Here is a 13,879-nt window from a genome sequence, read left to right on the forward strand (position 1 = left end):
AATGCAAATTCTGCTGAGCAACCCCCTTTTTTTTTTTTTTTTTTTTTTAACAGAGGAGTATTCCAGTCTCTTATTGAAAAGCACTTTCCAGCTCCTGACAGGAAGAAGCTGTTTAGCTTGTTGGGAATTGACCTGACTGCTCAAAGTAATAACAATTCACCCCGAGACAGCCCTTGCAAGGAGAACAAAATAAAGAAACGAAAAGGTAATGCTTAAGTTGCTACACTAATGCCACAATGAAAAAGTCAACTTCAGAGCTGCCTAAGAGTGAACTTTGAGGGGACAAAAAAAAGGAGTATCTGTAGTCATCCATGAGGGAGCATGTATTTATGTATTGCAGGTTTCTTAAGGCTGCTGTTAGAGATTGCCATTAATAGATGCTATATTGCTGCTGAAGCAATATAACCTGTGAATTTTAGTTAATTCTGCTCAAAATTGGGTTGATCTGCTATGGAACCATATCCCAAAATGCCTTCCATGTGTCAGACCAATTCCTGATGTAGTCACTCAAATAGCTTTCTTTGTCTTGAGGCTCAGTGAAGAGAAGCCTAATAGCACCCCCTTCCCAAACTGATGATCTTGAAAGTAGGGGATCATAAAAAACTTGGGAGAGGGGTCTTGCTTAAAACTTAGATTCTTTTAAATAGTTCTGTTTTCAACAGTTGAATATTTTTCTAGTTTGTATGGTAAAACAGACCTCAAAGTGTGCAGACTACAAGGTTTAAACTAACTTGTTTTTCTTCTGGGATGGTGGAATTAGGTGAAGAAATAAGCAGAGAAGCCAAAAAAGCTCGCAAAACAGGTGGCCTTGCAGGAAGCAGCTCTGATGAGAGTGAAAGTGAGTCTGATGCTTCAGACAATGAAGAAAGTGACAATGAGAGCTCCAAATTTTTGAGTTCTGGAGACGATGATGACTTCAACCCATTCAGAGATGAATCCAGTGAAGATGATGAAGATGGTAAGACAGTCTAAGTGTTTCATCAAGCAAGTAGCCATATTTGCAGAGAGTAAGCAGAAAGTCTTCCCAAACATTTCAGTGAGCCACAAATAAGTGTTTACTAAGCATGTAGTTTAGTTCCAGGGAGACTGCAATTAGTAGTAGAATGTGAAACTTCAATTAGATTTTTGTACACTGGAATTCAGACTTTTGTAAGTCACTTTATGCAATGAGAATTGTTTCAAAGGGAAAGATGGCTGCTTAGTAAATTAAACTTTTTAACTTCAGATCCCTGGTTGATTAGAAAAGAGCATAAAAAAAATAAAGAAAAGAAAAAGAAGAAAAGCATAGACCCAGATTCTATTCAAAGTGCCTTACTAGCCTCTGGTCTGGGATCCAAACGGCCCAGCTGCTTCACTTCCACCGTTGGAACCACCACTTCTAGTACCAACACGTCTGGTAAGAACAGCTTTCTTTGATGTTGATTCATTTCCTAGCAGTTAGGCAATAAAATTCTAAATCTCAAAGAGTCTTTCTTAAGTTTCAGCAAACAGTAACACAAACAGCAGCTTTGTAACGAGTCAGGATGCTGTTGAAAGGGCCCAACAAATGAAAAAAGAACTGCTGGATAAACTGGAAAAGCTGGCTGAAGATCTTCCACCTAATACACTGGATGAGCTTATAGATGAACTGGGTGGTCCTGAAAATGTTGCAGAGGTAGGCTGGTGTTCACACGTAGAAAAGAAAGTATGTTTTTAAAAAGGTTGTTTATCAATTTTAGACATTAATCTCAGGGATGGGAGTAGAAGTTACTCTGCTGGGTGCCTGTGAATGAATGAGAAACTTGAAAATTGTATTAAAATACAGGGAGGAGCTCTGAGTGGGTGAACTTGTTATTTCTGAGGTTGGATAGTTTCTAGCTGGGTAAATCATACCAGTTACTCTTTTGCTTTGCTCTGGTCTGTTTCTCTGACTGGCTGTACTCAATCTGCAGCTGGTGTGTATTAAACGGGCAGGAGCTTTAGTTCATCCTCCAAGGCAGTGGAGACTAAGAACCTTTATGTGTTAATGAAAAGCCTGATTAATTAATCTCTCAATAACTTCAGAAACATGTCTTTAAGCTACCTGTTTCTATCAAGAAGCAGCATCACTGTGATTTAAAACTGTTAAAATCAGTGGCCGCCTAAGCTGGCTCTTTGGTTTATTTTTTTAGTGCTGCTGGTAAATCCCTTAGAAACAATAGCGTAATAAATACAACATCATGTCTACATAGATCTGCACTGTCATGTTCCACATAACAGATACTGGCATCAACCAAAAAGTAATCCACGTTCTCTAATGTAGTTTTGCACTTGGAGTAAATTACTGACTATTTTAATGTGGGTATGTGGATAAATAATATTGCTTGGAGCTTTTGGTGCTGGGGTAGTTTTGGTATTGCCACACTGAGCTTGTGTTCCCTTTCAAAGATGACAGGCCGCAAAGGGAGGGTGGTGAGCAATGATGATGGCAGCATCTCCTACGAGTCAAGGTCTGAACTCGATGTGCCTGTTGAAATCCTGAACATCACAGAAAAGCAGAGGTTCATGGATGGAGATAAGGTAATCCTTGAAGAGATAGACTGTAGAAAAATGTGCCAGATGCCATAGTAACACTAAGCTATTCAACAGTGACTTGCAGGTACTGTTAGTACTAGTTAAGAAGCACTTTCAGTTCACTGCTAAGCGTTTTGTTTTTCAAATCCAGTGTGTTTAAAGGTCAGGCTGTAGTTTGGGTGACCTTGGGAGGCCTGTGCTTGGTGTGCACCCATGTGCCAAATTCAAAGCTGGCACCTTTAAGCTGTTTTTGTAAAACAATGTGTTTAAAAGGCAGATTTGTGATTCATATCTTTGATTCATTGATCTGGGTCACTGTGCAGATCTCCTTCCAAGAGGAAATAATTAAATTGGGAAATGGGGAATACCACTGTATGAATACTTTCAGTGAGGGGTGAGAGGAAAAGGTGGGGTGTGTTAACCTTAACAATGATCGAGAAGTAACACTGGGGGGAGTGATGGCTTCTGTGCTTAACATTGCACTCTGAAAGAAAATCCTGGCCTTAATAAGGGTAGAATTGCAGCTGACAAAAGAAGGGGGTGGGAGGAGGGGAAGCCCTTCCCGGTGCTTCACTTGGGCCGTGCTGCCACAAGAGGGCAAATGGAGCAAATGTCACCGTGTGCAGAACTTGTGTGGTCCGTTGTGACACTTGAGGGTAAAGAGTTGGTTCCTGTAAGTGACTTGTGCACAGTCCAAACATTTACATTCTTTCAAGGCAAATGCATTCAGGCACTGGAATGGCTGGATCCTCTTCCTTGTACAGCATTAGCAGCAATGTTTTGTTTTTTCTGTGGCTTGCTACTGGAGCAAGTCTGTGTCCCTCCCCTTTTGCTTCTGAAGTACAGGTCAGTGTCAGGGAGAGCTGCCCTCTGGGATGGCGAGTCTTTGTTTGCACAGGGAGTTGTTGAAAAGTGAAACAAAATCCCCTTCTTTCACTCAGAAAAATTCATTAGCATTTCTAACTCTGATACAGAAAGCCACACCTTTTCTGCTCTCCCTCTGCCTTGTGAGTAACAGTGAAGCCATTCCAGACCCATGTTTGGTAATAGTTGTAAAATGAGACCTTTTTTTGGAAACTGAAGCTTGGTCTTGGATTTATTGCTAACTAACAGCTCTTTTCTCAATAAAAGAACATCGCCATCATCTCGGAGGCTGCCAGCTCTGGTATCTCGCTGCAAGCAGACCGCAGGGCCAAGAACCAGAGGCGGAGGGTTCACATGACCCTGGAGCTGCCCTGGAGCGCGGACAGAGCCATCCAGCAGTTTGGTAAATCACTCACTGTGTGTCCTTCCCCAGCAGACTCGGGAATAACAACTGAACTTAGTGCTAGCTCCTGGAAAATCAGATTGAGTAGGCAACCTCCTAAGGACCCCTCCAGTCTCCTGTACCCATGAACAGAATCAGCTTTATCTATGGTCATAGCTACTTGTCTTGAAAGCTTTGAAAGAAACCTCGCAAACAAGCCTATGCTGCAGCTTTGGAGTTTTATTCACATATGAAGTGTCTTTATAAAAGTCGCCACAACTTTCAGAGTTGTGTGTGCTGCCTTCTGTTTGCTGTATTACAGCAGAAACTAATTTTTAGCAGGATTAAGTTCTAGCTTTTTTCTTTACTCTTCACAGTTCATATTTTATTAGAAATACTCAGTGAAGTAGAATTTATCTAACATATGTGCTGCTACTTAATTATCCAGGAAGAACTCATAGATCCAACCAAGTGACTGCTCCAGAGTATGTGTTCCTCATTTCTGAACTGGCAGGAGAGCAAAGATTTGCATCTATAGTTGCAAAAAGACTGGAGAGCTTGGTAAGATGTTTCAAGAGGTCTGATCCTTCTTGAGAAAATGCAAGTTAGATTTGTCTTAAAAGTTGCATTTAATGATACTGGTGTGTCTTAACAGGGAGCCCTCACCCATGGGGACAGACGGGCTACAGAAACTCGAGACCTCAGCAGATTCAATTTTGACAACAAGGTGACAATTCTGTTTCTGTTGGAGAACTCGTGCTGTAGTGCTTATTGCACAAATGACCTGTTGAGGAAGGTTCTTTTCCATCTCTTACCTTTAACTGTCTCACTTTCTGATGGAAGGCCTCTTTCTGTAACCCATAATTCTGTTTGTGAAGCCATGTGAAACACACGTGTGTAAATCACTCTTCTGGTTTTGCAAACAACCAAAGTCTTAAGTAAATGGTGTGTGTACTTTAAGCCACAATGAAAGATTAATTTGGCAGTGGTAATTAAAAATTAAGACTGAGCTGTTTTCAGTTATAAAATACACTACATGAAGGTAATAATTCACTCTTGCACAGAAAAGCTTTTTATTGTGAATTAAAAATACCTGTTAAGCCATGTGTGCCTGGGGCTGAGGAGCCAACACTGGAGGGCATTGATAGAGCAGCTTTTTTTCTTACACAGTATGGCAGAAATGCTTTGGAGATTGTTATGAAATCCATTGTGAACTTGGACTCCCCAATGGTCTCGCCTCCTCCTGATTTTCCTGGAGACTTCTTCAAAGGTAAGATGATGCACTGGCTGCAATAGCTACCTTTTGATCCTTCTCCAGTATGTAGAAAATCTAAATGATTGTAGAGCTGTAAAACACTGTTACAATTTAAAATGCTCAGCTGAGACAGATGGGAGTAACACCCAGTGAGACTCTGTGCACTTTGCTTGAACGTTGAAGTTCACGCATGAAACCAGATCTGTGAACTCCCAGTATAAGGAATGTTCTGTATCTGCTTGGCCAGTGTATTCTAAACAGTTCTTTACCTTCATTTCCCCATTACCTGTTGGAATATCTTGTTCTTATGCATGGTGCCATTGGTGCTTTCCCCTGCCTGTGCTTCCTGGAGGGAGGGAAGGCAAAGCTGTGTCTTGCTTATTGATGGATTAGGTAGAAACTGCAAGTAATGGGAAGTGAGGGGTGTCAGAGGCTTTGGAATCGGATCCTATGGCTAAACAAGCTGTTACTTCATGGGGTTATTTTTAGATGGCAAAGCAGCTATGATTTAACTTCTTTCTCTTTCCTAGATGTTCGTCAGGGATTGATTGGCGTAGGCTTGATAAATGTAGAAGACAGATCTGGAATACTGACGCTCGATAAAGGTATTTGGGTGTTCAGTGTATCTGTAGAATGTCCCTGGGAATATCTTATGTTGTGACAGTGGATTCCCAGCAGCAGAACTCAACTTGTAACTATCTAAAAAGTGACCTTTTTTGTAGAACTTAATGTTTTCTTCATTTCTGGAAGAATGTATTTAAATAGTCTTTGTAAGAGTCTTTGAATGCTGATTGAGGGCTTGTGGTTATCAAACTTAATCTTTGACCTAATACATGTATTTCTTATTCTTTTTTTAAGATTACAACAATATAGGGAAATTTCTGAATCGAATTCTTGGTATGGAAGTCCATCAGCAGAATGCTTTGTTCCAGTACTTCTCTGACACGTTAAATGCAGTTATTCAAAATGCTAAAAAGAATGGAAGATATGACATGGGCATCTTAGGTGAGTAAATAGTTTCACAGATCAGATCACTTGAACTTCAGTGAGAATAGAGCAACACAATAACTCTGCTTTCCTTTCCAGATTTGGGCTCTGGGGATGAGAAGGTGAGGAAGGCAGATGTTAAGAAGTTTTTAACTCCTGGATATTCTACCTCTGGACATGTAGAGCTGTACACAGTAAGTTAATCCTGTACCATCTCTGTAGGAACTAATAAAACTTGCCAGTAAGTTTTTACAACGTGTTCAGTTCCTATGTAACTGGTTTAAAGTCTGCTCCCACTCAAATACCCCTGCATTGCTCTCTTGTAGATCAGTGTGGAGAGAGGAATGTCTTGGGATGAAGCAACAAAGATCTGGGCAGAACAGACAGGTCCAGATGATGGATTTTATTTATCACTTCAGGTGAGATTCTTCTGTCTCTTGGATTATGTTCAGAGAAGGTTTTGGGGGCTAAACTGAAAAACTTACTGTTCAAAGTAATTACTGTTCAGTTTTGCAAAATACTTTGAGTCTTACATTAAAATTAATTTTGAGAGGTTTTTTTTAACGCTAAGTATGAAATTCTCCCTTTTACCTCCTCAGGGTATTTTCTGATAGGAATATCAGCCCAAATCAGCAGCTCTTACTTAAACCTGCATCAGGAAGTCTTATGGTTTCACTGTGAGGCTAATGTGGATTACTGTGTTCTAGAGGTGTATTATTGTCCTTGGTTGTACTATTACACACTCCTATTACTCTGTAAAGAACACAATATGGAATCACTTAAGCAGATATTTTCATCGTGTTTTAATTTAGGAAGTTTTTGGTTTGTCTTTTTTTTTTTCCAGATAAGAAATAACAAGAAAACAGCAATTCTAGTAAAAGAAGTGAATCCTAAAAAGAAGCTTTTTTTAATATACAGACCAAATACTGGGAAACAACTCAAACTAGAAACATGTGCAGACCTGAAAAAGAAATATAAGAAGGTAACCATGAAAATTTTGCTTGTTTAACTTAGAAAAGTTTGAAAAGGATTATAAGGGCTTTCTTTTTTTGGTATTTATGTATAATTTTAGCAAGTCAAAAACTAGGCTTCTTTCTCCAGAGCAGAGCTTTTATTTGGGTCTTTTTAAGCGGGTCTACGTGATTTTGGCATTCCTGTATCCATTTCTGAACTTCTTTCTGCATATCAGTTACCTGTGGCATGGTAATAAAAGATGAGGCTCCTTAGGGTCTAGCAAGTGTTGAATTTGCAAGAACTTGAGGAAACTCAGATCAGGTGGATTATTGAAAAAGCTCTGAGGTTCAGCTGTGTTTAAGCGTTTTGCTCATCCTTTGAGATGAATAGTTAAAAATTACTGTAATGTAGGATGCTGTACCTCTCTACACCATCATGATGTCTGTGCTCCCTCCTTTCTCATGGTAATGACCAAATTGTTTTTATTCTATGTAAGTTTTGATGTGTTTCAATTTATTCCCACTTCGGATGACTCTTCCAGGTACCTTCTGAGGATGCTCTGCCACACTGGCTGGAGCAGTACAACTCCTCTGCAGACACCTGCACCCACGCCTACTGGTCAGTGTTTGTGCACGTGGTGCTTTAACTGTTTCACTTGGACTGGTTTATCACTGCTTCTGTTCTTCTGTCACTCCTGTAAAGTCTTGAGTTTCTTGCTTAAGGGAAGTTTTCCCATGACCACTTAAATGACCCAACTTCTGAGTGAAAACGTCGAGCTTTGCACTTGCCCTAAAGTCCTAATACAGGAGATGAATGCTAATATATAAATTACACTCAGCTGAAGTACAGTGACTCAGGAGTAGCTTGTGCTTGAAGTGTCTCAATCTGTGCTGGTATTGTAGTCTGATAGTTCAGATGTTATTGGGGGGGAAGTGTTTGGAGATGAGACGATGTCAGAAGCAGCTGTTCTCTGCTGCCTCTTGTGTGTCTGAACTCAGCTGATGGCTGAATTCCTGAGGAACTGCATAACTGGTAGAAGTTTCAGATTAATATTGGAGCTTCTGAAATAACCCTGATCAGATACCAGTGTCCTGTAACATACTCCAGTTCTCAGGTGACCTAAATGATGGTATCTTAGACTCAAAGCTCTGTCTGTGCATTCTGAACATGTGAGCTTAACTAGGCCAAGCCTTCCCAAAGCTTTACCATTACCTGTGGTCAAAGTATCCTTCCCTTAGTGTGTGTGCAGCCCTTGCTTGACTCTGAATGCACATGAAATAACTTCAGGTCTCATTTTTAAGTAAATTAGATACTTCTCTTTGCAGAATGGTTTTGAAAGCTTTTCTCTGTCTGCAGGAGAGGCAATTGCAAGAAGGCAGGCCTGGGGCTGGTCTGTGAGGTGGGGCTCCGCTGCAGAACCTACTACGTCCTGTGTGGCTCCGTGCTGAGCGTGTGGACGAAGGTGGAAGGAGTCCTGGCCTCCGTGAGTGGCACAAATGTGAAAATGCAAATTGTTCGCCTAAGGACAGAAGATGGGCAGAGGATCGTAGGTAGGTGCATGGGCTGCTGCTCTGCTGCGCCTTGGAGCAGGGGGTGGCTGTAACTGGTGAGTGGCTCTGTGTTGACAGCCACATGGCTGAGTTTGTGTGAAGATGCTTAAAAGAGAACAGGCTTGTCAGAGGTCTGCTGGGGAGGAGCAGAAGTGCAGGTCTTCAACAATACAATACAGTGCAAACACTGTTAAGGCAGGTTAAAGAAGGGGGGTTTCTTTTTCAGCCAGGCTTTGGAACACTTAATCTCTTAGTTCTTTGGATTTATTGCAGCAAAAAGTCATACACAGCCTGCTCCAGCCAAGCTACCTTGACATCATAACGGCTTCACTTTTGTCAATGAATAGTAGGCCTTTGAAATAATTGGTTTTATGGGTTTCGAGCTACTGAAAGTGTGTAAAATGACTTGAAGATGATTGTCTCTTCACTAAACCTCATAGTGAAGCCCTCAAAACAGGGACCTCAGAGGCTGAACTCTCCAAATGTTTTTTTAAATGAGGACTTCCTGTGGATGTGCCAGTACCATGGCAGCTTCTCCTCTAGTAACAGTTTTCTGGGATGTTGGAAGTAGGTTTTTGCGTGTTTAAACTTTCATGGTGATGTAATTCTGTGAGACCAGAAAAGCAAAAATAGCTGACTTGTGACAGCAGGTAACATGAGAATAAAGTTTGTTGTCAGGCAAAATGGGAACTTCTTTCTCCCACTTCACTGCCTAAAGGATGGTGAAGGACTGAGGAGCAGGACTTGGGGCTGTGCTGATTAGACCTGACATTGGAAACAGTCATTGTTGAATGTTGCATAAATTAAATGGTGGAATCACCAGCCTGAGGTCTTAATGAACAAACTGTTGCAATGTTTATGAAACCATTGATGTGTTGCTGTTCTCAGGTTTGATCATTCCTGCAAATTGTGTGTCGCCCCTCGTGAACCTCCTGTCGACGTCCGACCAGTCGCAGCAGCTCGCAGTGCAGCAGCAGCAGATCTGGCAGCAGCACCACCCCCAGAGCATCACCAACCTCAACAACGCATAAGAGGACAAGCTACAGGTGTTGACTTTGGTGTTTGAGGAAGAGGCTGTAAAAGCATATCACTTGCATAAAAATCAGGGACAGATTCCAAAGAAATATAACTTTTTCAGTTCAGTTGTGTGCTCTCAAATACTTTGGGAATAAAGAGATCTAAAAAGGTTGGTAGAACTGAAAGCCAGCAGTTGTTTATGGTGGTGCATCTGTCTTTCCTTATGCTCTCTGTAGTGCTTCCTGTTTGCTTTTACTTTTGGCCTTTTAAGCTACAAACCACAATTTGTTTGAAAATGCTTGAAAATCCCCAAGCAGGCTTTATTTTTATCTTGTCATACAGTGCTCAGGGTTTAACGCAGTGCATCGATGCCATTGCTGTGGGAGATCTCGAATGCATGTATTGAGTATATATATAGAAAAAATATATTGGGTTTTTCTCTTCAATTTGAGTTTATAAAAGCATGAAACCTAGAGGTTGCACATCATGCATTCAGGTTCCTTCCCAGTTTCTGTTTGACAGTGCATGTCTTTGGAAACGGGCATGGACAGGATAAACACACGAGACAGGAATTCAGAGAGAAACACAATCTTAGTTGTACAGCATCGGTTATTGCATTTTTATAGTGTTTATACCCAGGTGTTGCATTTTTTCTGATTCTCTCCTGGGAGTTATATATTTGAGTCTACAACATGTTCTTTTTGTGATAAACATCTTAAATTAAAATTAGTTCATTTTTAATGTATTAATGGTATTCCTAATGTGTACTGCAAAGATGGCTGGATGCCTGTTTTCCTTAAATTGAAGCATTTCCTTAATCTGAGGTGGTTATGGAAACTTAAGTGCAAATTCACTTCCATCTCGCATACAATCTTATATTTTTTATTTCATTAACGTAATTTAATTTGTCACTTGTAAGATGAAACCTTACTTGAGCTGTAAATTAGAGAATGGGAAACACTTGAGGGTTCCGCTGTATGTGCTGTTTCTGTTACCCAGTAACTTGAATACTGTTTAATATGTTGTAAGACATTGTAGAGTTTATCTGGAGCTGTTAAAAAGAAATTGTAATGTACAAATGTGAATAGTCACTTATCTATAATATGGGTAAGTTTTGTTTTGCCTATAATAGTAGATGTTTATAAGAAAGTGAAGGACAATGTTTGTCATTTCTTGCTTGCACAGGTTGCACTATTGAAAAATTGAGATTGTATAAACCTGTCCAAAAAACTACAAGATAATGATCTTGTAGATGTCAAATAAAAGTTATTGTACTAACAAGAAGTGGAGTCTTGTTTAGGCAATCACCATATTCCAAAAATACTAACAAGTTTGTACAATTGGAATTCGACAGGACTTGGCATCTTCCAGGCTGCTCTAACCAGGCTTCTATCTTGCAGCCCAAATCTCTCGGCTGAACTCACTAATGAGGCAAGAACTAAACTCTGTTTAAACCTCCATGTCTGTTTAAGGAAGGCTCAGCTGCCAGAGCAGGATTGCTGCAGGTGTGGCACCTCTGAAGCACTCAGTGAGCCACTCAAGGGTCAGAAAGAGCAGGACTGAAGTTCCACAGCTTGAGGCTGAAGTGGGTTCCTTAGGGAATTACTGCTCCCTAGGCTCAGTTAACGCTCCCTGTGCCACAGCTCTGTGCTCACCAAGCCCCTGCTTGCCAGGGAAGGAAGTTTGCACGCTTCCCTCAGCTCCCAGCCTGAGCTGGGGGGGAGGGATGACCCCCTGCTCATGCTTGGGACTAACTGGAAATGCAGGTCTGGAACAAATCCCCAAGTCCTGCTGCACCTGTGTAAATACCAGGAATGCAGGTGGTCGGTGTTGGGGGATCTTCAGTCCGCTGGGAGCAAGGGAAGGGAGCCTGAGTGCTGTCATAGCGCTGGGAGCTGGTGATGCCCTGGCAAACTCTAGAGAGCAGGGTGTGGGGGAGGCTGTTCCTGTGTTCTGTACCCACCAGTGGATGTATTTGGCATCCATTCCAGGAGCAGGGCTGGGATTTTGAGGAGTGTGTTGACAGATGACTACTGCAGCAGGCTGTGTGTGGACTGCCCTGTCTCTGCTGCTTAATTGCTATTTGCTGTAGAAACTTCTGCCATCTGAGATGGTGACATAACATTTTAGGTCTTGATCCTCAGTAAAATAGTTCTGGAAGTGGTAGATTCACAATTAGTGATTTTTTTAAATTTTTTTTTTTAAATAATGATTTAAATACACTCAGTTCCTAAGTGCTCTTCTCAGCCTGGTTGTGCTCACTTTCATTGTTGGGATGAGCAAGTCTGATATTCCCTGTACTGATGAGCAAACCACACTATATTGCTTCAATCTTTTAAACTTCCCATGGACTTGTGTCCCCTGGAGGGGGAAAAAAGCTGACAGTACTTCCAAGATCCATAGGAACTGTTCCTATTCCAGAAATCCATTCCTCTACTTGCTCTTCTTTGCCTGTTCCCTGCTCCTTGCACCATCACTGCCTTGGCTTTGCCATCCAGTTACTAACACAGCTGCAGCCATGGCTCTGGACTGTTGCAACATCTTGAAGGTTAACATCCAAAAAAGAGAACAGCCTTCAAGCTACAGCAACATTTTCTCTCTTGAAAATTCCTAGTCGGTGCTTGGGGTGCGGGTTTTAGTATTTGTTTGCTGCATGAGCTGCTGATAAAACCTGGGGAGAAAAGGAATATAAATAGCCCTGGATGGGTAAGGAACAGTGAGTGGTGTCCCTTTGCAGCACTGGCTGTGAGACAAACATCCTCCTGGGGAGGGAAAAGAGACCAATTGTCAAGTCATAAATTACCAGGCCAGGCAAGGGTGGTCTCTGTGTTTTCCTGCTTGGAGGGTATTGATCTGCTTTGTACAAACTGAAATACAAAATGCTTTGTACATGTGAAATGGGTATAAAACCTATAAAGGGCAGAGGGCTCATGTAAAATGGCAGCACTTCTGTACTGTGGGGGTTTTGGAATTGTGCTGCAGGAGGGAAAGGTACATATTTGAGTTGATTTGGGAATTGAAAACCCAGATTTTGGGTTTTCTTTTCTAATTGTCCCTTGACAGCAACTAAACTATGACTTGTTAACTAGCTTCATAATTAAGATATGTCTGGCATGATAAATGCAATTGTAACCCCTTAACAACCTCCTTGCACAGCAAGTATTCCACTTTTTCCAGTGGCTGTGTGGTTCATTGGGAATACGCACCTCTTGTAAGGACTTCAAGTTCCCCAAAGATGCAAGTTCTCTGTTCCATGTGTAGTATTTTCTTTGTAAATGAAGAAATCTCTGCAACCTGTAAATGCTTGTTCAAGTGAATTATCAAGGGGTTTTGTATTTTTCTTTTGTGTTTGGAATAACTTCACTCGGCTCCCAGCGCAGTCTGTACATATATAGAGCCTGTTTGTATATAGAGGTGTTAAAGGCTACTGAATTATTGAATGTAAATAACTCTTGTTTTTCTCTGTGGTTTTTTCCTTCATGACCTTCCCAAGATGTATTCCTATTTTCTCAAACTGCCACATGGGCAGCTTATGTGTACTTTGAAATATATATAGAGCATATATAAACCTTCCAGGGTGTGTGTGTACATTGTAGATGTTTTGTGTTGTCATCATTTTTTCCAAAACTCTATTGTCTGTCTCCCATGATCCTTTTGATGCTCTGTGGGTTTATTCTATATTTTTGGTGTAAAACGCATTCCCTTGAGAGAAATGGACCCAATGTCTGTCACTTCTTAGTGCCTGTATCACAGAAACAAATATTTGAGTTTTCAGTCTTTTCAGTGTTTCAGATCTTGAGCTTTAATCCTAAAAACATTTGTTTTCTTCCACTTAGTGGTATCTTCAACCCTGCATTCGCTGAGCTCCAACAATCAGAGTTCTAGAGTTAAGTTCTACCCCCTGTGCTAACATACCAAAGTATATTACTACTTTCACGTTAAATGTGAACTGTCTTAAAAGCTCTCTAGAAAGGCAGTGATTGAGAGTAGAAAAGATGTCTATTGTAGCATATTTCCTGGGAAAACGTTGAGCTTCCTGTCATGCCTAAATGTGCAAAATGAAGGTAATGGAACTTTCTTACCTTGGGAAAAAATAGTGCAGATTTTTAATTGCCAGGTAAAAATAATATATTTATATCAAAGTTGGAGATTAATAAGAAATCCCATTAATTGTTTGTCTCTTACTTAGCCCTTGAGCTTCCAGCAGCTGTCCTGTGGGTTTGGCCCTTCCCCAGCTGCAGGGAAGGACCGTGTCCGTGCAGTTGTTCCCTGAATTTAAGTGGTTTGCCAAGTCTGTTGACTGGAGTCAGGGCGAGAAGTGTGCAGCTGCAAATAGCA

General features: G+C 41.1%; 1 protein-coding gene across 1 annotated transcript; it reads left to right on the plus strand.

Annotated features, from left to right (window-relative positions):
• Positions 1-43: 43 nt before the first annotated feature.
• LOC121672789 (protein strawberry notch homolog 1) lies at positions 44-13,114 on the plus strand (the record flags this gene model as incomplete). The annotated part of the gene is made up of 17 exons (XM_042045651.1): positions 44-205; positions 761-958; positions 1,226-1,396; positions 1,479-1,654; positions 2,407-2,538; positions 3,664-3,799; positions 4,227-4,339; positions 4,434-4,505; positions 4,949-5,048; positions 5,564-5,638; positions 5,892-6,038; positions 6,120-6,214; positions 6,347-6,439; positions 6,865-7,002; positions 7,516-7,592; positions 8,331-8,524; positions 9,413-13,114. Coding segments are annotated over 17 exons (2,222 nt in total), but the record flags the coding sequence as incomplete, so codon positions are not given.
• Between the last annotated feature and the right edge of the window lie 765 nt (positions 13,115-13,879).

This window comes from Corvus kubaryi, unplaced genomic scaffold (genome assembly GCF_017639235.1).
Source record: "Corvus kubaryi isolate FWS band 111438036 unplaced genomic scaffold, C.kubaryi_AGA036_p1.0 64963, whole genome shotgun sequence".
NCBI lineage: Eukaryota > Metazoa > Chordata > Aves > Passeriformes > Corvidae > Corvus > Corvus kubaryi.